Raw genomic sequence first — 22706 nt, 5'->3', positions numbered from 1 at the left:
TTACCACAATCTCAAACAAGTTCTTAGGGTTAATAAAAGTATTCCAACTTTTACTAGAAGTGCCTTGTAAAGCGCAAATTTCTAAAAGAGTTGTAGTAATAAAAGCCATAGCCCCAAGCATTTTTCCATTTTATAGGGGATTTAAACTATTGAGATCTTCCTAGTTATGTAACCATCTCACAATGGTTGAAGAAATAGAAAAGGGCTGCTCAAACCTGCTTGAAGGATAGCCTGAAATTTGTTCACGCTACAAACAATCTTTGGTAAAGAGTTAAGTCATATAATACTTCCAAGTTCTAGCTTGGCCATTGCTTTGGACTTGACTTTTCTTTTCTTTTCTTTTTTCTTGTTTCTTTAAGTAAAGCTTGAGACAAAATGGTAGATGTTAGCTATGCCAGAAGTTGGTGAGCAGAAAGGTTACAGAACAAAATGGTAGGTTTATCAGCAAACTTTCCATAGTTATAATACTTCTCCCCATCATCCTTCAGACTTCTATCAGAGTATAAAAAAAAATATTTATAGCAAAAGAGAAATGTTGAAGAGTTAACAGAAGGGATCACAGCATAACCACATGTTGAGTTCATTCAAGTCTAATCAGCATATCCCATCACAAATGTAACAAAGATAAGATTCCAGATGTAGCTTTTCCAACTCTCAACAGCAAGCATAGAAGGCTTTCCACTTCCGGTGGATCTCTCTCTCTGTTTTTCGCTTCACTTCTAACCAAACACTGTGAAAGAAAAACGATAAGTTATATGACTCAAAGAGACATAAACATAGCACACTCAAATGTGCTCTCCCACCTCAAGCAATGAAGAGAGGAATTGTATTGTAATAAAAAAAAATTAATAAAAAGCGGGCTATGATGATGCATTGAAAATGTAATTACAATTTAAGACCCCAAGAAAAGGTCAACAGAGATTCGATTGGGTAAAAGAGTATCCATGAGCAGCGCATACCTAACTGTCGTAAAAGCGGGAACGGCGTCTTCGAGAACTGTGAATACAACAGCAATACACAAATTTTTTATAAAAATATGAAACCAGGAAGTGCTCTGATATTAACTAATATGCATGCTAATGTCCATATACATACGTATCCCAACCTTACTATTCAAGGTTACGACTTCAATATGAAAACCTTTTCAAAACTTGACCACATCAATAGTGTCATGCATGCTAAAATGGTACCACATCAATAGTATCACTGATAATAGTTTGACCTGGTTCACATCAAAATCACCCGTCACAAACTATGCCAATACATTAAGGAGTCAACCTTACCAACTCCAAAGTCAAAAACAGAAACACAAAGCCATTATAAAATCAGGTTGAAATTCCGCTTACCCAACTATGGATAAAATATCTTGAAATTTAGATGATTATATTTGTTTACAAGAAACTTAATTGGCTTGTCAATATTTGCCAAGTTAACTTTAATCAACATCTTAAGATGCATTACAAGATGTTTCACATATATACTATTTGTTTTAAACTCTTTAAGGTTCCTACATCACAAAGAAATTGATCTCAACATTCAAAAGCCAGAAATCTGATTAATTGATAGATAACATCAATCAGTAAAACAAAGCTTGAAAACCAAAGCACAACAACCATAAAAAGCATCTGATAAGAAAATTGAGATATGGAAGAAGCACTACAACCTGCGATGACTGGAGCTGCCCCTTGAGGGGATATTTGTACTCACAAACTCATCATCAGTCTCATCTACCCTATAGTCAGAATATTCTACAGATGTTACAGAACCCTCATCAGAAATGGAAGTATCATAACTTGTACGGCGATTTCCCCTTCTTGTATCACTAACTCTTGACCTTCTTCTGTTTCTAGAATTCCTGAAGTTATCAAACACCTGATACAAGATACAAGAGGTCCACCAGTTCCCTTCATCACCAGGAAAGTCCTCAAACTCATCTCCAGTTTCATCATCCCCATATTCAATTACATAGTCTCCCAAAACCACCCCGCGTGGGACTTCTGAATGAATAGTGCTCAAAACATCTATGATCTCAGAGGACTGCTGGAAATTCTCCCAATCAAGCTGCCGAGCAGGATCAATCTTTGATGGACGTGCATGAGGGTGTTCCAGTTGAGCATGTTTTTGTAGTTCTAAGTATGTTCCCCTAAATGTACATCGTTCCTCCTCACAACAACGCTTCTTTTCATCCAGATATAGACGGGCCTTATCAACAACCACCCATCCAGTAACCTCTCCTCTACACAAGGGACAGCTTGGTTTATCGTTGCCTTTGGATACCACTGGCTCAGTGTTTTCCACAGGAGTCGCATCAGATGTTGAAGGTGATGACATACCGTAAGCACTTTTGAACCGGTCCAAGCAATTTGAGTGCAAATGGTCAGTGTCACAAACAAAAGGACGACACCCTTTCCCATAAGATGAGCATTGGAGGAGTACACCATTGTGAGGGAAGTCCAAGCATATAGGGCAAATCACATCTTCCCAATTGGTATTTAATTGGATATCGTCCGTATTGGATACATTGGGTTGACATCCTCTTTCATAAAAAGGTCTTAGGGCCATGAAGAGACTTTTCACTTGAAAATATACAAGCAGATGGCATGCAGCTCACTCCTAGATAGAAATTGTCAATCAAACGACAACTTGATGGAAGTATCAAGGAAAAAAATCTAGCCAAGCTTTTGCGTCAAACTAAATAGATCGAGTTCTTGAAGTAGTACAACATGCTATTATACAAAGCTGCATACTAAAACATAACACTAATTAGAATTCAGGTGAAAAGTGGAAGACATGAGGGAAAATAGAAATTTGTTTAAAAATGTAAGTTAAACTTAAATTCTCCTCCAGGGAATATTTAAAAGAACCAAAAACCATATAGAAACTAAAAGACACAGAACTTCCTTGATTAACAGGACTAGTTGAACCTATCATAGAACATTTCAGAAAACATTAAATCAATAAAGACACCAATACCAGGAAACTGAGAAGAAGCATTTTATTCATTAAGTTCAAAAAAAGTTAAACACACATACAGACACAATTTTCTTGTTGTAAGCAAGAAGTGCCACCATTGTAGGCAACACCATTTTAGGAGAACTCTAAGGCCCGTTTGGTACGTGAAATAGACCCCTAGAATGGAATGCCTATTCCTATGGCATGGCTATTCTTTTGTTTGGTTGCACATCATTCCTAGGAGTACCTATTCCTCTTAAAAAAGAGGGGAATAGCTATTCCTTGAGGAATGGAATGAGTTTTCCAAACAACCCATTACCTTTTTTTTTTCTGCAAAATAATTAAAAAAAAAAAAAAGAAAGAGAAAATCACATCTGCAACCTCTCTCCGTCTCATCGGCCAAATCCCCAACCATACCTGCCTCCTCAGCCAACCTCATCTCCTGCGTCACATCTGACATCTCCTCCTCAACCCCTACTCCTAAGCACCTCCTTTAAACCTTTCTGCACATTTCTAACACCATCAGAAATCATATTTCTGATTTTCCCATAACAATTCTAGAAGCATTGGCTTCGCTCTCAAATGACTTCAACATAAGCATCACAACAATTCCAATCACACGGAAATGTCACATCATATAAGGAACACTAATTATCACAAACTGAGGAAAAATTAAACCAAAACATCCATAGATGTACACAAAATGCTTGAACATGGAAAGGGGAGAAAAAAAATAAAAAAGAATTAGCCCTAACCCTAAGAATCTATCACATGAAAGAAAGCATAAATACTTGAACAATTCCAGGTTTTATATATATATATCATGGGTATTTTAGTAATTTTGGTACAATGCCAATGAAAACATGTGTTGTCACCAAACTACGGAATAGGAATAATTATTCCATTCCACTTGCTTTCATTCCTAGTAATAACTACTCATTTTCTTAACAGAATAGCCATTCCACGTACTAAACAAGTCCTAAAGATCCAAAAACCAACATTAGTTTATTCCATTCAATAAGATGTCAGAAACAATGACCATGGTAAGCTATATATCATCAGTTTTCATATATAGCAGTGCAAAACGATACAAGCATTTGCAACACTTTTCACTGAACAAACAGGGTACTGTCATCTCTAGGTCATTGTTCCATAGGGTTAGTAAGACAGTTAGGCTTTGTATGAACACAATATCATTAATGTTATATAGAATTTTCAGAGTCAGTAATCAGTATTCAAAACATAAAATTAACAAAACAATCAAATGAAGTAAGCCTAGTATAACCATAAGACCCTTTCACTTTCTGGGAACCAAACAACATTTTTTTTTTGATAAGTAATGTTTATATATCAAAAGCGCAGAGGGGCGCAACCCTAGTACACAGGGGGTATACAAGGGAAACGATTAGCTAGAAGAAGAAAAAAGAACAAGAAAGTCAGGATAGCTAATAACTATAGGGGCAAGCCAAGCCGCTGTCCATGTGTAAAGTGTATGGAAAAAGAAGGCCGTGAGCTCCTCCAATGATCTCTCAGAATCCTCAAAGCATCTCTCGTTCCTTTCTAACCAAAGGCACCACATAATGCATAGAGGGACCATTTTCCAAACAACAGCACTCCTAGAGCGGCCTCCCATCCACCAACAAGCAAGCAGGCCCGCCACCTTGCTAGGCATTACCCAAGACAACCCAAAACGACTGAATATGGCCTGCCATAAGGAACGAGCAGTCTCACAATGAATGAAAAGATGATCAATAGTCTCCCCATCAATTTTGCATAAGCAACATCTATTGATCACAATGATATTCCTTTTCCTGAGATTATCAATTGTGAGGATCTTCCCTAACACCGCCGTCCAAGTAAAGAAAGCCACTCTCGAAGGAGCCTTGGTGCGCCATACGCTCTTCCAAGGAAAAGGACTTGCTTCTTTGCTTACCAGGATGTTGTAGAATGATCTAACATCGAACTTCCCTTTTCTCGAAGGGGTCCACCAAATTTTGTCCACCCCTCCCCTACTCCACTTATGATCAACATAAAACCTAACATTCAAAACTCAATTTCTTTTCTTCTTAATAGTTCTCTTCAGCAGCCAAAAAAAGGTTATATCAACTCTTTTGATTTTTATTGTTTAGATCAGAACAGAATTTGAATGCTTAATTTTATGGGAGGAAATAAATCGACAGACTCTCGTACCAAACTAATTTATTAAAAAAAAAAAATTAAGCTTGATTTTTTGAAAAAGTTGGATTGCTGATATTGTCAGAAGAGATAACAATTCAACACTAACATGTATGAGCAGCAATGAAATACACACTAACGATATTAAAATTAAAAAAAAAAAAAAAAAAAAAAAAAAAAAAAAAAAAATTGGTCAACCTCCTAAAATTTTCAAAACAAAATGATCCAATTAACCATGTTCCATCAGTTGAGAAAATATAATCCCAATCCAAAATCATTGGTATTCAATGAATTTATCAAAGACCCCGTGGGCCAGTACTAACTGATAGACGAGTACATATTAAGAATGCACCAAAATTAACAAAATCAATCAATCCACGATCATAGGCATTCACCAAAACGATTCTAAAAAGTAAACACTGAATAAAATGAACTAAAATAAAAAGACAAAATGAAAATTTGTTAAATCCACAACATGGGTATCCAGTAAAATCAAAAGAGACCCATTACATAACTAATTTTATTATTATTCAGAAAACATACACACACACACACACATGAAAAACTGAGACATGCAAGTGATAAACAACATAGAAATCGAACATAACTCACCATATATTGAAATTCTGGGCTGGAATTAACAAACCCAGATAGAGATAAAGCCTTAAACGGAACTGGACAGAGAGAAAGACAGACTTGGTTCTCTTCGGTTTGTGTGGGCGATTGGGGAAGTCAGTTTCAGACTCTCAGGAGCAGTATTGGGTAGGGTCTGTTCTCTTTCTGTGTCTCTTTCTTTTACAAAAGAAGAGGTTAAAAAAGGTAAAGTACACCCTCTAATGGTCATTGACGATAATACCCTTTAGCATTGACTAAGAAAAACTTTCATTATATATTTACTCTTCTTTTTATTTTATTTTATTTGATTTTGGTCTTGTTTTCAGCAATTGAACATTTATGGGCGACAAAGTGTTCACACTTTTTGATGCACAACTTGGTTGGGAAAATTTTTGAAATTTGTAATTTTTATGTGTATTTTTAATAGAATTAATTGAGTATGAATGCGACATCTATTTTTTAAAGCATGTATAACATCTGATAATATGAATTGTTGCTATCTTACCTTTAATGTAGGTTAAGGTTGTATATTTAAAATCATATTTGTTACAATGAGATAGACGTAAGTGTAGTTTGAAAACTAAACTAACTCTATACAAGATAATAAGAATTATCTTATTATTTGAACTATCAAGCATTTGAATTGTTGTGATCTTTATCTTTATTATCTTGAAGAGAGGTTGATAAGAATATGTCGCTAACCGCATGTAATTCTCGTATGTATTTTAAATGCACGTCTAAGGATGGAACCATGCACCTAGATTTTTTTTTTAAAAAAAAAAAAATCCTAGTTCCGTCCTTATGAACATCCATGTTGTATATTTCAAAGAGGTCAATTTCCGTGCATTTCTTATATTACAATCCTCATATGTTCTAAGGATATGATCCAATTTGCCAATGACCTAAAAAAAGTTCTCATATTATTCATTTCAAATTCAACTCTTAACATTTTTATTTTTTTACATCACGGCAATCATTTTTTATTATTATTTAAATAAAAAAATCACTACAAAACTTTTTTTTAAAAAAACTTTTTCATACCAAACATTCTTACTTTTTCCCACATTAATCAAATCTTGTCATAGTTCCAGACCACTAAACAGTAATTGTCCACTGTCCAATGCCAAACAGTGTCTCCATTTCAATTTAAATAAAAAATGTTATCATTTTCTAATTTATCATTTTATTTTGTATCGCTTGTAATTGTGCCACAAGTAAAGCTATAAACTGTTTTTTTTTTCTTCTTCTTCTTCTTCTTCTTACTCCTACAACTTTTTTTTCTTCTTCTTCTTCTTACTCCTACAACTATCTTACAATTATGATGTGAAAGTTTCAACCAACTCTTGAAGCATTCTTGTTACCGTACAACAAAGAAGAACACATGAATTGGATGGTTTAGTAGGATAAATTTTACTAATATCACATAATAAACAATGCTTTTAGTTTATTCCAATCACTTTTCTTACTGAATACATTAAAATATGATACAAATCAACATAATCTTGAAGGCCATGACAATGATAGCGATAGTAACCATAAGATATAAAGTAGAGATGTGCATGGTCTATGCTACTTATATTTGACAAATGGACAGGATGGATTGTTTAGGACATGGTCTTCCTTTAAACATGGTTGAACAAAATTCCTTCAATTCATTTTTTTTTTTTCAATTATTTCCTGTCCAAGATGCACGTGATTTTCACATATATTTTTAAGCTCATACATTTTGAATAAATATTAATTTAATACACTAAGAGCATGTTTGGTGTTGAAATAATGATTGAATAAATATTAATTTAATACACTTAGAGCATGTTTGGTATTGAAATAATGATGAGGCGGAAATAACAACGAGAGTGAGAGAGAGAAGATAACACAAGGAACTTACATATGGTTTGGTGTTAGACATCTACGTCTACCACTTGAAATAATCTCCAAGACTAAATTGATTTGTGCTCATTAACTTCATATATTTACAATACAAATGTCTCTATTTACATGGTAGTAATTAAGTATGATATTCAAATTTCATTGATTTAATTACAATCAGCCCTTAAAAAGAGTATTTTAATATTAATCAAATATATACGGAATCTATTTGGGATTGTGTTGAGAAGTAAGCTTTTAGAGTTAAAATGAGTTGGTTTTTTTTTTTTAAAAAAAAAAACCCTTCAATTTTAAGCTTTTTGTAAATGGCCATTTTAGAGTAAAAAAGTCAAAAAAAAAAAAAATTGAAATTTTTTACCAAATATGTCAATTTTTTGTTTGGTACAACTTTTTGAGGTATTAAAAGTACTTTTTACCCTCTTTAACATTCACATCCGGCTCAGCAAAAGTTTAGCTAAATTTAGCCAAAATATAACTTTTTTCTATTTTAAATATTATCTCTTTTAAAGTACTTACATCCGGCTCAACATTTTAGTTATCAACTTTTAATATTTTATTTAAAATTTATTATACTTTATTCTTTATGTTGTTCTACGAGTAATGAGAGAGAAGTTTAAATGATTTTTAATTAGAAGACGGAGGATAAAATAATTTTTTTATTAATAAGATTATACATTGTTAAGCTATAGTGCTCAACAAAAGTTGTTAAGCATTGTAGCTCCTCAGCAAACTCTTGGCTAGTTTGCTAAGCCGGATGGAGAATGATTTTAACACTATGGCTCCACAAAATAGCCAAAATGCTATTTTGTTGAACCGAATGTGAATGCTCTAACGCAATCTTAAACATGCAGTAAGAGCTTGTTTGTGATTGCGTTTGAGAAATAAAGTTTTTAAGTTATAAAAAAAAAAAAAAAAGTTTTTGGCAAAAGTTTCATTTTTAAACTTTTGTCATTTTTTTTACCAAACATGTATTTTTTTTTCAAACAGATTTTTTTAGTGTTAAACGCACTTTTAAGCCATTCAAACGCACACCCAAACATGCCATAAGTTGGAGAAAAGTAATAGACTAAATTAAATAATCTAACCCAATTATAAAAAATAAAAATAAAAAACTTTGTCAAATTCTTTATCAGCATTTTCTTTTTAGAAAGTAAAGTTGTGTTAAATTTTTTTTATTTTTTATTTTTGCCAATGTTTGGAGAAAGAGAATGGGTTATGATGTTACTTTACTTTTACAAAAGGAAATACATGCATGGACATCGCAATAGGGAAGAAAAAGGCGTCATTAACTTTTTATTTAATTTTTTTCATATTTGAAGTAGAAGACAATTTACTCATTAATTAATATGCTACACTCCATACTCTTCCTCCATACAAGTCAACAAAACATTACGTACACAATTAATATTTCGTTAATTTAAAAATAAATAAATAAATAAATAAGTAAACTTCACTAATTATAAATGCAGAGAGCGAGAGAGAGAGAATAATTTCTATTGGCATCAATGATATTTGATTATTTTCTTTGTTTTAGACTGAAATGGCGCAGCCGTCATTACACCTGGACCTTACACTTGTCACGCCACGTGTCTCCAAGTCAAGCACTCCCTCGCAATTGCACGTTTTTTTGAAAGTCAAACTCATTGAAATGTTTTCATTTTCTTCTCTTTGAAGTGTTTTTTTATAGCAGAGAGAGCAACGGTATAAACCTGTCAATACGAATACAAATTTCTATTGCTTTTGTAATTATTTGCCGTCGGAATTGAACTCTGCTCTCTTGTGAGTTTTCACTTTTTCTTCTTTAGGTGAGATTTTTTTGAAGACTTTTTTTTGTCTATCTTTTGTTCACATTTATCTCTCGTTTATCTTCTTTTATTTATTCGCTGGTTTCGTCTTCCTGGTTTACTACTATGGACACCACTACTATTTCATAAGATACTCTCCGATCGTTGATTGAGATTTTTTCTTCCTCATATGAGAGAGAGGTTTCACTATGAATTAGAATTAAGAAAGAATTTGTGACCCAATTAAGATTACCGATACGGATCATGTTCGGATCCGGATCCCTTCCACGTAATTCGGTCAGCATGTACATACAAGGGTAGATACAAAGCTCACCTACTCTGACCAGCCCGGAATATGAAATCCACCAATCCGAAGTTGAAGTGCCCTACACCTACCCTCCCCGTTACAATTTGGGTTTCACATTTGAGGAAGGGTGCCCTACACTTGCCTTCTCCGTTACAATTTGGATTTCAAATTTGAGAGGACCACAAACTTATAGGTATCCAATTTGCTAGACTCCGGGTTATGGACAAGCACCATGCTTCAATTATTATTGTGTACGTTTAAAAATCTCCGAAAAATTGACCAATAAACAGAGCAATAATGCATGATATTAGCCATTGGGCCAGTAACTGAAAAGGACATTTTTGCTAGTATCATGCCCTCCTGTAAAAAAAACTTCTCTAGCTAATCCCAAAATAATTTTACCAAAAAGAATGTCGGTAATGACAATCAAATGCGACACAGAGAACTTCAAGTAATGAATAAATAAATAAATATATTATATACCTTGTGACCCAGGAGAATATTGCTTAAAGAATCAATAAATATTACAAGGTACAGGCATGTTCGACCCACAGATTTCTTGTATAATGCACATACAACAAACAACCCCCCAAAAGATTTCCTTTCATTCACATTAAAATCGACAGAAAACTCATGAGCCCATCACTGGTTCTGTCACCAGGTTTTTCCGTAGCATATAACACAGTTGAACAGTTCTGGCGTCTAAAGGGAGATAAAAGGGAAAAAAACAAAATTTGTTGGAATGGTTAATGCAACACTACAGAAGGCAAAAGATCTCATAATATATTGAGGAATCTCTTAGGTTGAGATCGACTAATCCTGCTGCTCCTCGATTACTCGGGTTACGATCCCGAGAGCAATTGTTCTTCCTAATGCTCTTAGAGACGCCCTCCCAAGAGCTCTACAACTTGAAAACTCGTCCACACACACGGGTCCTTGCAAAGCCACCTGAAGTTGGAAGGAAAGAAAAAAATGGTCAAAACAAAGCTTGATGCTACAACCCAAAAACAGTATTGGACTAATTAACTTTAGATTAAAGTAGCAAAACTTTTGTCATCTTAATTCACCTCAATAACTGCACTTTGCTTTGCAGTAAGGCAGCGAGGTGCCTTCTTTGTCACCTTGCCAGTCTTTGGATCAAGTAAAGACACTATTCTGACAACTCTTGCAGCTTCCTTTGCATGGTGTACATGAAACTCCAACTGTTCATTCCACTCAGGATTATTTTGTTTCCATAAATCAACATAATGAAAACAACATAGATATACGTTAGGTACACAAAAGAACACACCTGAGAGCCAATCAATATCGGGGTTGTAACATCCAAAACAAGGACCTTCAGTTCCAAATGTTTGGAAATAGCAACAGGAAAATCAGGGTGACATAGCACCCCCCCAGCCATCACATGGCCCCCATCAATGCCTTGAAGACCAACAGTCACATTGTCTCCAGCTCTTGCAAGTGTACAAGCCTGAGAGTCGCGTTCTAAGGAACGTACCGACCCTACATTTCCTGACGGCATAACTAGAACCTACAATTTCACACACAATACAGTTATGGCCATCAAACTAGGAAAATAAATTATGCTTCATGTAAATAGAGTACTTTCAACTAAAACCATCGATCTATATCATAGGCATACAAAACAGGCATCTGAATCCCACACTACATGCATGAAACTGTAATCCAATCATGTGGATCACTTCTATCAAGGTAAAAAAAAATACGGACTGCCAATTTAATAGGTATATCGATCAAACCAAAGATCGCCAGGTGAGACAGTAAAAACACAATCTAAACAAATTTTGAGCCATCTCCTCTTTCCATTTGGAGACCCACATATTCAATGTTCTGAGATCATCTGTCACTTATAGTACATTATGCTAGATGCAAACTCTACATTTCAAAAAGAAAGACAATTTATAATAGTAACTATTGCAGAAGAGTTATCATAGCATAAAAATTGTGTAGTAAATATCTAAAGAGGAGTGCTACACATCCCAAAATTTCCTCCCAAATGATGTGTCACCATCTCATGAGATTTATTATTTTGGAAAGTGTGTCACCAACTCATAAGATGGTGACACATCATTTGGGAATAACTTTTGGGAAGGAAGTCTTGGGATGTCTAGCATTTTCCATATCTAAAAGTACATTTAAGCACAAAGGTTTTCATTGAAAAAAAAAACATGAAAGATGGAAATCAGTAAATGGTGCAATATAAGTTGATATTCTCACAAAGACTAATTTAAGACGTTCCTTGTATAACACTATGACAGTGTGGTCTGCATGCCATCAAAGAAGCTTAGCTTCACTCAACTATAAATGGAGATTCTTAAATAGCATAAGTCTATGATGTTAAAATAATGAAAGTATGTTGGAGAATGAAAAATTGAACCCCTTAATTAATTGATCAATGACAGCTTCCAATACCACCCGATGTGTACCTTGGATCCACTCCGAAGAGCTCCAGCTTCTAGTTTACCACAGGCGCACACCTGCCCCATTGTAGGCAACTTAATAACATCACATATAGGCATAACTAGGGGCTTTGAGAAATCTCTTGTGGGAGGTTGGAGGGAATCAATTGCATCCAGCAAATAAGGTCCACGATACCTGCATTTCAATTACCTTGCTCAATTTTCAATATTTGCAATATCAGTTGCATTTCATAATCTGTATGAGAGAGTCCATGATATCGGAGACAAAGAAAGCAACTAACCCAACATGAAGATATTGAAGGCACTAAACAGAACCAGTTGGAAAATAATTGTATACCAATGATGCTAATATACTATCTCATTATTAAGTCACTTGATTTTATTGTAAACGATTGGCATACTTGATTTAACCAAAACAGGGATGTCAAGCATCATCCTATTAATGTCCCTTTGCTTTTATCTGTTACTTTCATTCACCTTTTATATTAACTTGAACCATTGGCACGTGACAAGATACCAGAATAAATATTAGCTCATTCTCTCTTCTACTGCTTTATTACTTTCTACCTAGAGAAAGGTTTTCCTGGGAAGGGGCAAAAGAGAACATGAAAGGAAAGAAAGAGCTTCGAAAATATGATCCAGAATAGAACTTATTCAAATTTCTCAATCTTCACTGCCTCCTCAGTACTAAAATCATGACATTTTTAAACCTTAAGATTATAATTCTTAGGCCAAAAAACCCAGGATGCTATAATCCTTTTTGCTTTATTTTTTACTCTGAAGTTACTACCATCTAAACTCTAGTCTTTGGGCCAATGTTGTCAGAGGCCAAAGGCCAGCTCAAGGTGTGAGGCCTCTAAAAGGCAAATTACTCGGTGAAGTGAAGCTGCCAAGTTCTAAACATAGTTTGTATACACATTTAATGCACTGGAATATCATAATCAAGTGACTCTACGTGTAATGGATCTTTTTTCTCTCACAATCGTTTTGCCTTTTTGCATCTTACTGACTTGGTAGGATCCACCAAGCAACCAATTTTATTTGATTCTAGTGACTCACCTTTGCTAATGACAAAATTATCCTTTTACTGAACTTTAAGAAGCCATTTCACTAAAGAATTATTTGGTCCATCTTTTAATTATTGGAACTTTTAGAGAGATGATCACCTCAAGCACCTGGAACTTTATGCGAAAATAGTGATTCTAGTGGGGCGGTTGCCTCAAAGCTTCAGAGATGCCTTGGTGGCAACTTGCCTCGCCTAACGCCTAGGAAAGCACCCAGCTTGCCTTTTGACAACACTGCTTTGAGCATGAATATGCAGCCTATTATCACATTTGTATTTCTAAATGCTAGCAAACTCCAAATTTTGGCTTGCTTTTATCCAGAAGTTGCTAATTGTCAAGACTCTAGAATATCAACTTTGAGCACAAGTATGCAACCTATCATCACATTTTATTTCCAAACGCTTGCAATCTTTGAATTTTAGTATGTATTTGAAGGCACATTCTCATTTATCTATGGCCTAGCCCCATGGTACACCTCACACCCATAACTGTACTACAAATAATATGAGCTGGTTGGCTAGCACCCTTAGTGATTAGTTTCCCCGATTTCCTTTTTATGTTTTCTTCTTCTTTTTCTCCCTTTTAGTCGCTCTCTTGTATACTCCCTGTGTACTAGGGTTGCGCTCTTCTGCGCTTTGATAATGCATATTTACTTATCAAAAAAAAAAAAAATATGAGCTAAAAATATCAACATGGACAACTAATCTCCGATTCAATTCCTAGAGACAATAGTGTGACTGATTTTTTATGCAAAATCTATATCACCAAATGGAACTTCATCTCATTAATAAGCAGGAAATCTGAAATCATCATTTCTTTTCTCCTTAAGTTGAATACTGGTACAATATCATTTCCAAAATTGAATATTATCTAATGTTCAGTTGCTATTTCCCCATGGTGTAAAAAGATTTCATAGATAGGAAACTCAAAGATCTACAAGAACAAAAGGATGTGACAAGGAATCGGAGGAAAGCAAACTCACCAGGACAGCAGACGAACATCAGAAGGAGCAGCCACCAAATTTTGATTTTCCATGGCACTCAATGGGATCCATGATATAAGAGAATCTCTAAACCCACAAGTACGTAGAAAGGTTCCAAGTTGTTGTTTAATCAAATCAAACCGTTCCTTTGAGTAATCCACGGCATCCATTTTGTTAATCACAACTATAATTTGATCAACACCAAAACTTCTGATAAGTTGTGCGTGCTCCCGTGTTTGCCCCTTAGCATTGTCCATACCAGCTTCAAATGCACCAAACGAGGCATCTATGACAAGAATTGCAGCATCAGCTTGTGTTGCTCCAGATATCATGTTCGGAACAAAATCCTTATGGCCTGGTGAGTCAAGCACAACAACATGATACTTTTTGGAATCAAAATAAGCAACACCCACTGTCATAGTTATTCCCCTTTCCCTCTCTTCAGTGCTCTCATCCAATGCCCAGGCATAAGCAAAGGACCCTTTGCCCTGGTTGAGAAACAAACACCACATAAATACAACAAAATCATGCTTTTAAAGCACCCACAGACAAAATTGCAGGGATTATACCTGTATCTTTGCCTCCTTTTCATATTTGTGCATCTCTTTTTGGGATATTCGGCCCAAGAGGTGTAGTAGTCTACCAGAGAGTGTTGATTTTCCAGAATCAACATGACCAACCTACAATGACAGATTGAACAAAATGACATCAGTGATATGTCTAGATAATAAATCAACTATAGAAGAGCTAAAAGGCTAGATCTCCTGGATTATAGGACTGGGTTAAAGGTCGACTTACAATCGCAAGATTCAGTTGTGTCAATGTATCTTCAGCTTGGTCAGGGAGCATCCACTTTTCAGGTTTATACTGTTCCTTTGAATGAGTGACTGTAGCATTAACATTATTTGAAAACCCAGAACCAACACCCAAAGCCCTTTTATTCAAACTATTGGTAAGGCTTTCTGGCTTGCCCCCACTCACTGAAGAACTACTGCTCTCATCTATTCTATCATGTCTGCCTTTTAGATTCAATGCAGGTGAGTTATCAGAGCATTTATCACTCGATAGTTTGTTTCCTCTATCATTCTTCGAATTATTGCTTGCGTCGACATTGTAATGTTTTGGCATAGTTTCCAATGAGCTATCCGAAACTTTTACACTCGATTGTATATTATGAGCTCTGTTCTTCGAATGATTGCTGTCATCAAAAGTATCTTGTCTGCCTTTTCGCATCAACGAAGATGAGATATCCAACTTTTCAGCACTTGCTTTTGTATTAAGTAGACCATTCTTCTCAGTGATGCTTGAGGAAACTCTTGAAGATTTCAAGTCCGCAGAGTTGACTGCAAGTAAAAGTAGTAGACAAAGAAAATAAAAATTTTAAACTTGGGATATCCTAAAAGAAGTGTTTTCAAAAGAACTATTCAATCAATCCAGCCAGCTCAGAATTTCTCAGAAAACTAGAGGATGCGAAAAATTCTTGATACGCAAAAAATTATAGTTTGCCACTGGAGGTGTAAGTCAGGAAGGTTTTGATCTCAATCCAGAACCAACCACTAACGGGGTAATTCTTAGCCCAAAATCAACTTAATGGCCATGGGTATAAGTACCAAACCAATTCAAACAATTCAAATGTTGGAAATACTCAGTTTGGCAGGAATTATTTTACCATAGATTTGTTACATTAAGATATCTAAACCAAACCACTTCAGTTCAGATACGACACACGCACACACTTATCAACCACACCAGGCCATTACCGACATAGTGAAAAAACAATAAATAAAAAGCAAATACATCAACTTACAAGCCACCCATACAGAATAATTAACTTTATTGCCAACGGTCTTTGCCTCTTTGAACCACCATTGGCATCTCCACCTCCATAAACAAGGGGTCAAAAATGAGGCTATGTATGTTATTCCTTACGGATGCATAAGTTGTGCTTGCCAAAAAACCCTTTATTCATATGGAGCTATTATAAGGATTTAGGGCCAACTCTTCCAGAGAATGATTGTCCTAAAGTGGTGCACCGTAGACCCCCAAAATGCAGGTCAAAATTCTCCAAATGCTAAGATTGTGTTACTACATCCTTCCACATAGATTAACCTGTCCGGGAATTCATTTCAAAGGTAGACTTCCTCGCTAAAATAAATGCAATTATAAACTTCAATGCATCTTTGCCAACAAAAAACAATGAGTTTCCAAATTGGTGATCTCATATTATGCTATCACTCACGTTATTTAAATCAGTCATCACAAAATAAATCTCCAACATAATGGACTCTATTTGCCAACTTTAGTCATGTCTTTTTTTTTTTTTTTTTGGTAATTGAAATATCATTAAAAAGCACAAGAAAACGCAACTCAAATACACATGAAGTATACAAGAAAACACCTAGCTAGAAAGAGAAAAACAATAAAGAAAAACATGAAAACCAATCAAATTAAAGAAGTCTAAAGCAGCTACACAGTGGTAAAGAATATAGGAGGACTTAAAATCCACCACTGTCCTCTCGCGGTCTTCAAAAATCCAATCATTTCTTTCCCTTCAAATACACCACAAAAAGCATAACGGTACCATCTTTTGAGGACTGCCACTCAACCCTCTCCAACAATCGAAAAGGTCAACCGCTATTCTAGGCATAACCCAAGTTAGCCCAACACGATTAAAGATAGCACTCCATAAGGCACTAGCAATCTCACAGTGGAGAAAAACGATGATCCACAAACTCCCCACACCTCTTACACATACAAATCAATCCACCACAATCACATCTTGCTTCCTTAGGTTATCCATGTGAGTATCTTCCCCAAGGTGGCCAACCAAGCAAAGAACGCCGCTCTCATGAACCCCTTATTCCACCAAATACTCTTCCAAGGTAATAGAGTACCATTATGGGGGACTGGACATTATAGAACGATCTAATATCAAACAACCCCCTCTTGGAAGGGACCCAGCAAAGCTTTTTTTACCTCCCCATCTCACTCTAGAGGATCATGACAAAATTGAAGAACGAAACAAAGACATCCACCTCCCAATCATGAACCGCTCCGATAAAACTTACGTTCTAGTTATGGGAGCCACTAGAAAGCTCCAAATGACCCGCCACAGAGGCATCCTTAACATGAGCTATACTATACAAATCTAGGAAAGCTTCCATGAGGGCTTGATCTCAACACTACAAGTCATGCCAAAATCTAATCTTGGAGCGGTCTCCAACCTTAAATCTAGTATGACTAGCAAACTCCCCCCAAGCCCTCCTGATATTTTTCCATAACCCTACCTCATACAACCCATGAACCTCATTAGAACACTACCCACCTCCACAAGCTACCATACTTAGAATCCACTACGACTCTCCACATAGCCTATCTCTCATGTATATAGCGTCATAGCCACTTCCCCGAAAGAACACGGTTGAACAAGAGCAGGTTTTGAACCCCCAACCCACCCTTAGAAATCAGAAAACAAACTTTGAACCAGCTTACTAGATGACATTTGAACTCTTCACCTAGCCCACCCCACAACTTTAGTCATGTCATAACCATGACATTATGCATTTATACCACTTAAGCATTTAAGTTGGCAAAAGTTATTCGTAGCATAAAAGAGGGCCAATAATGATTTTTCTTTTTAATATATAAGTAAGGAAATTCATTAAAAGAGCAAGGAGTGCAACCTAAGTACACAAAAAGTATATATAAGAGAAACACCAAGCAAATCAAGAACAAGAAAAAAGAGAAATCTACATAGCTAGAGACATGGAGACAGGCAGTAGCAGAGATCCACTTAAATAAGGCTTTAAGAAACAAGTTTGTACATAGAGAATAATAATGAATTATGCTAATTGAAACTAGAATGATAACTTGTACCATTGTGTTAACAGATTCCACAGAACTCAAAAGGAAAGGATACTTCCATACCAATGAGAAGGATTGTAAAAATTCTTAACTTTGAAGTTAGTTTAAAGATATAGTGCTCCTAAAGCTCTTTCCATTACTATTTATTTTATCAAAAGGGCTTTTTTTCTTTTTTCAATTTGAGTTGAACTTTCAGAGAAAATATATTTGCAACCACAATAGGATACCTTTTGAACCCATTTTGGCAGAGCGCAATCCATTAGAAACCAAATCATCTGGGGATGGAACATCAAACTTGAAAGAGGCTGTATTGTTAACATAAGTAACGTTAGAATATATCTAACAATGTACTATAGCTATTAGCAGGAGAAACTACAAATTTTTAATTAGGACATAGTACTGATGGATTCAAAGTATACTCAACTACAAGAGGAATGTTTATTCTAGTTCTATAGATCCACATCCTGTTTTCAGACATGTGCGGACCTATATTAACATGGTGATGGCTACAAGTACTAAAAGCCTTATGGAATTCATGAAATTGTCCTTGGATATTCATATGCCTGTGGGAGTTATTGCCCTCTTCCTTCACAAAAACATCATTCTGCTTTTGAAACAATACATCCGTTTCGGGTATCCGTTGCGGCAATGATGCAAATAGAGAAGTGGCCATTTTGGATGCTCCAGAATCTTTGCACATGCCCTCAACTGCATGAAAGAGATCTACTCCATAAAAGCAGAACAAACTTTAAAGAAAACCTGACAAAGACGCTAGAATAAGGGAGGTACTAAGATGGATACAAACTGTCTGCACGACAACCTTGATACAAAATTTTGTTTGATATGGTAGATCTTGCCCAAAACCAAACCCAACACATGCATTTTAAATTTTCCAAAAAACAGGGATGGTAGAGATATGTCCCATCAGACATTAAATATCAGTAAAGGTCAATCCATTCAGAAGCTGAGTTCCCAAAGAGTAAGATGATACGAATTATAATAAGAAGAAACAATTGAATACCTGTTTGCTTATCCCTATTGGTGCCAGCATTAATCAACGGATTACGAAGAACCCCACAAATATCACATGCAGAGAAACTCTCATCATTATCATAAGTGCAAATGGAACAACTCCAAATCCCACGCTTTGTAGTTCCTTGCTTTGACTGAGGTGGCTTGCCTGTTACAGAAAATAAACATCAGGGGGTTGATATAATGAGAAGCATGTATATTCATCAAAAAATAATAATGAGAAGCATGTATTATATCAACATAGGATCCACGTGTCTGAGAGCTGTATTTGAGAGCAAGAAAATAAATAGAAAAATACCATATTTTACAAGATAATTAGTATTCCATGAAGTTTGCATTCTAGTAACCACTACCAGAAAGTGGCCTTGACATCTACGAGGATGTTAAAAAAATAAAATAACAAAAAACAACACAATTACAATTACAACTATCGTTACCATTACCTTTGAATGAAAACACCTTTGCTACTAGAATTGAACTTAAATAGGCATGCACCTTAGTGCCCTTTTCTACAGGCATGGAAAATAAGCATTTTGCCAAACAGGGAAAAACAGGTTAAACATCATGCAAATTGAGCACACATTACCGGATTTGAATTGTCTAACATTGACAATGGGCTGGAGAACAAGTGACTAAGAGCAAAAAAAAGAAAAAAGAAAAGAAAACAGAGAAAAAGGAAAAGAAAGGAAAAGACCAGCGTGAAAGGAGAGCTTCAAGTTAATAAGGTTACTGACCATCATCTTCTACGTCAAAATCATGGTCATTATCATAATCATAATCTTCATAGTCATCGTAGTCTTCATCATAATCAATTCCATAACTTACTTTACGAGGCATGGTCCTGGTAAGCAAGAGAGAGAGAAGGATATCTCGATTAGAAATGTAAGAAACAAACATAATACACATGCGAAATGAAACAAAGCAACCTTGACTGCAAAGACCCACATACCCTAAAGACGTGGAACATCAAAAGAATCAGTAATTTAACGATTCATTGGCCAACCAAACCTACTGCGTGTTCACTATATTATACTCCCAGCAAATACAACCTCAATCCAATAAGCGACAACACTTATGAAGTAAAAAGCTTAGCTCCAGAACACAATGCTTTCTCCTTCTCCAAACATGAATGAAGCTGCACAACAAATATTAATATAAAACTTTTAGTTTATTGGTAAAGCCTGTATGACCATCATCTTATTTGGGTAGTACCATTATATTAAATTCCAAATATTTGGGCATAAATTATGTGAAATAAAACTAAAATCAATAAAAAAAAAACAAATATATAACCTGCGCCTAAAACAGCCAATTGGGTGAGCTAATTGAAATAAATATTATTCTGGGGGGGCAAAATAACAAACATTCTATGATTTCCTTGTCTTTTCCTCCGTTTTCTCAGCAACCAAACGAGGAGTGAGACAATTGTAATGAATTCCTGTAAAACTCGTGGATATATATATTCACACCAATGAATAAAAAATATTTCAAAAAATAATCAAACCAATTTCATTGGCTTCTTTGCCAAGCAATGTCCACAAAGGAACGGAGAAAATTCATGCACAAAATGATTCCGCCTAGAATTCAAAATACCGATAAGGAATTTCGAAAGAAAAAAAAAAAAAAAAAACAGCTAGGGTTTGTACGTTGGAGGAAGTAAAGCACAAGAGAAAAGAAAAAGATTAGGGCTTCACCAGGTAGAACGGTGATGCGAAGCAGGGCATCCAGACAGGCTTCCGCTTCTTTCTGTGTCTCTCTCGCTCTCTCTAGTAGATACAATGTGAAACGAGGTAAAAGGGTCGGTGAATGCGAAATAGATGGAAACGTTTCAAGTATGCATGTGAGTATTTTTCCGAGTATTAATAGATGGGAACCTTAAGTAAAATACATGTTTTTCCGAGTATTAGTAGAAAACGTTTTTCAATGCATTAATAATAGATGGAATCGAACCCTCAGTTTAGCTAAAAGACCAATATTAGCTATATTTAGTTATTATTGCTCTTTTTTTAGCTCCAACAGAGTAATTTATCATTAGCTATAATAGCTAAATTGCTATAGTGAATAGCAATTTAGAGCTATTCACTGTAGCACACTAGATGAATAAAATATTGTTTATTTTTCTTTTGTTTATTGTTTCTTTATTTCACATCTTTTCACCCAACATCTTTTATTTCTTCTGAAGAGCTCTTCACATCTGCTACATCTCTCTCTCAAACACAAAATTGATCTCTTTCGCTCAGAAAATTTATTCACACAGTTGAATGAAAAAATTGAATGCAAAAAAAATTTATTTCATGGAAACACACGGATGTAAACACACAGAACAAATCAATTGCAGTTGGATGAAAAAATTTATTTATGTTATTAATTTTAAGAATTCGTACATGCATGTGGGATGAATGTTTCTCATATGTGTTTATTTTTGTTTTTATGAATGATTTTTATATGTGTGTTTGTTTTTTTCCTTTAGTTAAGTGTTGGCAATAATATAATAAAAAATGATGAGAAATAATATTTTAAAGCAAGTAGAGAATGAAATAGAGAATATGTTGGAGTGTAGTGAAAAAACAATAGGTAAAGTAAAGAATTGTACTTTTTCACTAGGTAAAATAGCTAATGCTGTTAGAGATGATGTTTTTATCCGTGCGAACCTCTAAATATGAAACGTTAAAAGAAAAACATGTATGTGAGAACCTTAAAATAGATGGAACCTTAATATGTATTTTAAGGTTCACTTAAGAGTTATGATATGATATCTGGCTATAAAAGCGAAAAACGAGAAAAAAAGAGAAAAAGAAAAAGAAACAACCATAACTACCATGGCAACGAACTCAAATTTACTTATCAAAAAAAAAAAAAGGTTCACTTAAGAGTTATGATATGATATGGGTATTTTTCTGTTTCCACTTTTTGTGGTGAGGCGTTTGGCACATATAAAAAATCACAAATATTTTTTTATGTTTTTATTGGATCATAGAAAGCTATAAAAATCAATATTTATTCAAAACATAAAAATATTAATATAATTTAAAAAAAAAAAAAAAAAAAAAAAAAACTAAAAAAACTAAAAAATTGAGTTCCGACAGTAGTACATTAGGACACTGTTGGGACATCATTGAGACACTATTGGGACTCTGCAATAAATACACACAAGTACATGTTCCGGTAGAGGCTGAAAAGTGTCATAGCAGATTCTAGCAAGCCCAGCGGGGCTCAACAATGTCTTGGTGAGTCCTTATAAAGTCATCAGGACGAAGTCTCAATGATGTCCCGATAAGGTCTTGGTTGGGCCTTGCCTTTCAAGTTACAACTCGATTATACATTATATTCTATTGAACTTATACTTCAACTATATCAAAATAAAACAAAACAACAAGAATCCAAGGCTTGTGTCAGTTGTGTGTTAGAGGGTGTAAACATGCAAGTGACTATAATAGATCTTCTTTAGAATTAGATGTTAGTTCCGTCTAAATCGAATTCATTAATTCCTTTAAGAGACAACGTTGTCTGTTTTAAAATCTCTTCCATTTAATCTTCACCATCTGTTTTTTAAAGGCAGATATCATGTTGTTTTGTTTTACAACACTAAAGTTAAATTCAATA

The 22706-nt window shown here is 35.0% G+C and overlaps 2 protein-coding genes across 12 annotated transcripts; both read right to left on the bottom strand.

Moving 5' to 3' along the window:
- Positions 1–435: 435 nt before the first annotated feature.
- Positions 436–5899, bottom strand: LOC132190524 (E3 ubiquitin-protein ligase, putative (DUF1644)). 5 transcript variants are annotated; one of them, XR_009441143.2, is made up of 4 exons: positions 5740–5899; positions 1664–2746; positions 890–996; positions 565–730 (listed from the first exon to the last, which is right to left on the bottom strand). XR_009441143.2 is itself a non-coding variant. In XM_059605543.2 (4 exons), the coding sequence occupies exons 2-3, from the start codon at positions 2560–2562 to the stop codon at positions 960–962; spliced, it is 936 nt and encodes a 311-aa protein (XP_059461526.1). In that variant the 5' UTR covers positions 2563–2746; positions 5740–5899; the 3' UTR covers positions 565–730. The 5 variants fall into 5 exon arrangements, 4 of the variants coding, with proteins under 4 accessions (XP_059461523.1, XP_059461524.1, XP_059461525.1 ...); XM_059605543.2 differs by having other exon boundaries at positions 960–996; XM_059605540.2 differs by lacking the exon at positions 890–996 and having other exon boundaries at positions 436–730.
- Positions 5900–10166: 4267 nt separating this feature from the next.
- Positions 10167–20921, bottom strand: LOC132189330 (Translation elongation factor EF1A/initiation factor IF2gamma family protein). Of its 7 annotated transcripts, none has more exons than XM_059604023.2 (13): positions 20798–20921; positions 20053–20238; positions 19838–19944; positions 19093–19251; positions 18497–18779; positions 18299–18378; positions 15006–15550; positions 14777–14887; positions 14208–14695; positions 12168–12336; positions 11012–11251; positions 10788–10922; positions 10167–10668 (listed from the first exon to the last, which is right to left on the bottom strand). In XM_059604023.2, the coding sequence occupies exons 3-13, from the start codon at positions 19938–19940 to the stop codon at positions 10534–10536; spliced, it is 2448 nt and encodes an 815-aa protein (XP_059460006.1). In that variant the 5' UTR covers positions 19941–19944; positions 20053–20238; positions 20798–20921; the 3' UTR covers positions 10167–10533. The 7 variants fall into 7 exon arrangements, with proteins under 7 accessions (XP_059460006.1, XP_059460011.1, XP_059460007.1 ...); XM_059604028.2 differs by having other exon boundaries at positions 18299–18376; positions 18558–18779; XM_059604024.2 differs by having other exon boundaries at positions 20116–20238.
- Between the last annotated feature and the right edge of the window lie 1785 nt (positions 20922–22706).

This window comes from Corylus avellana, chromosome 9 (genome assembly GCF_965113065.1).
Source record: "Corylus avellana chromosome 9, dhCorAvel1.hap1.2, whole genome shotgun sequence".
NCBI lineage: Eukaryota > Viridiplantae > Streptophyta > Magnoliopsida > Fagales > Betulaceae > Corylus > Corylus avellana.
This window is presented reverse-complemented; position numbering and strand designations above follow the sequence as displayed.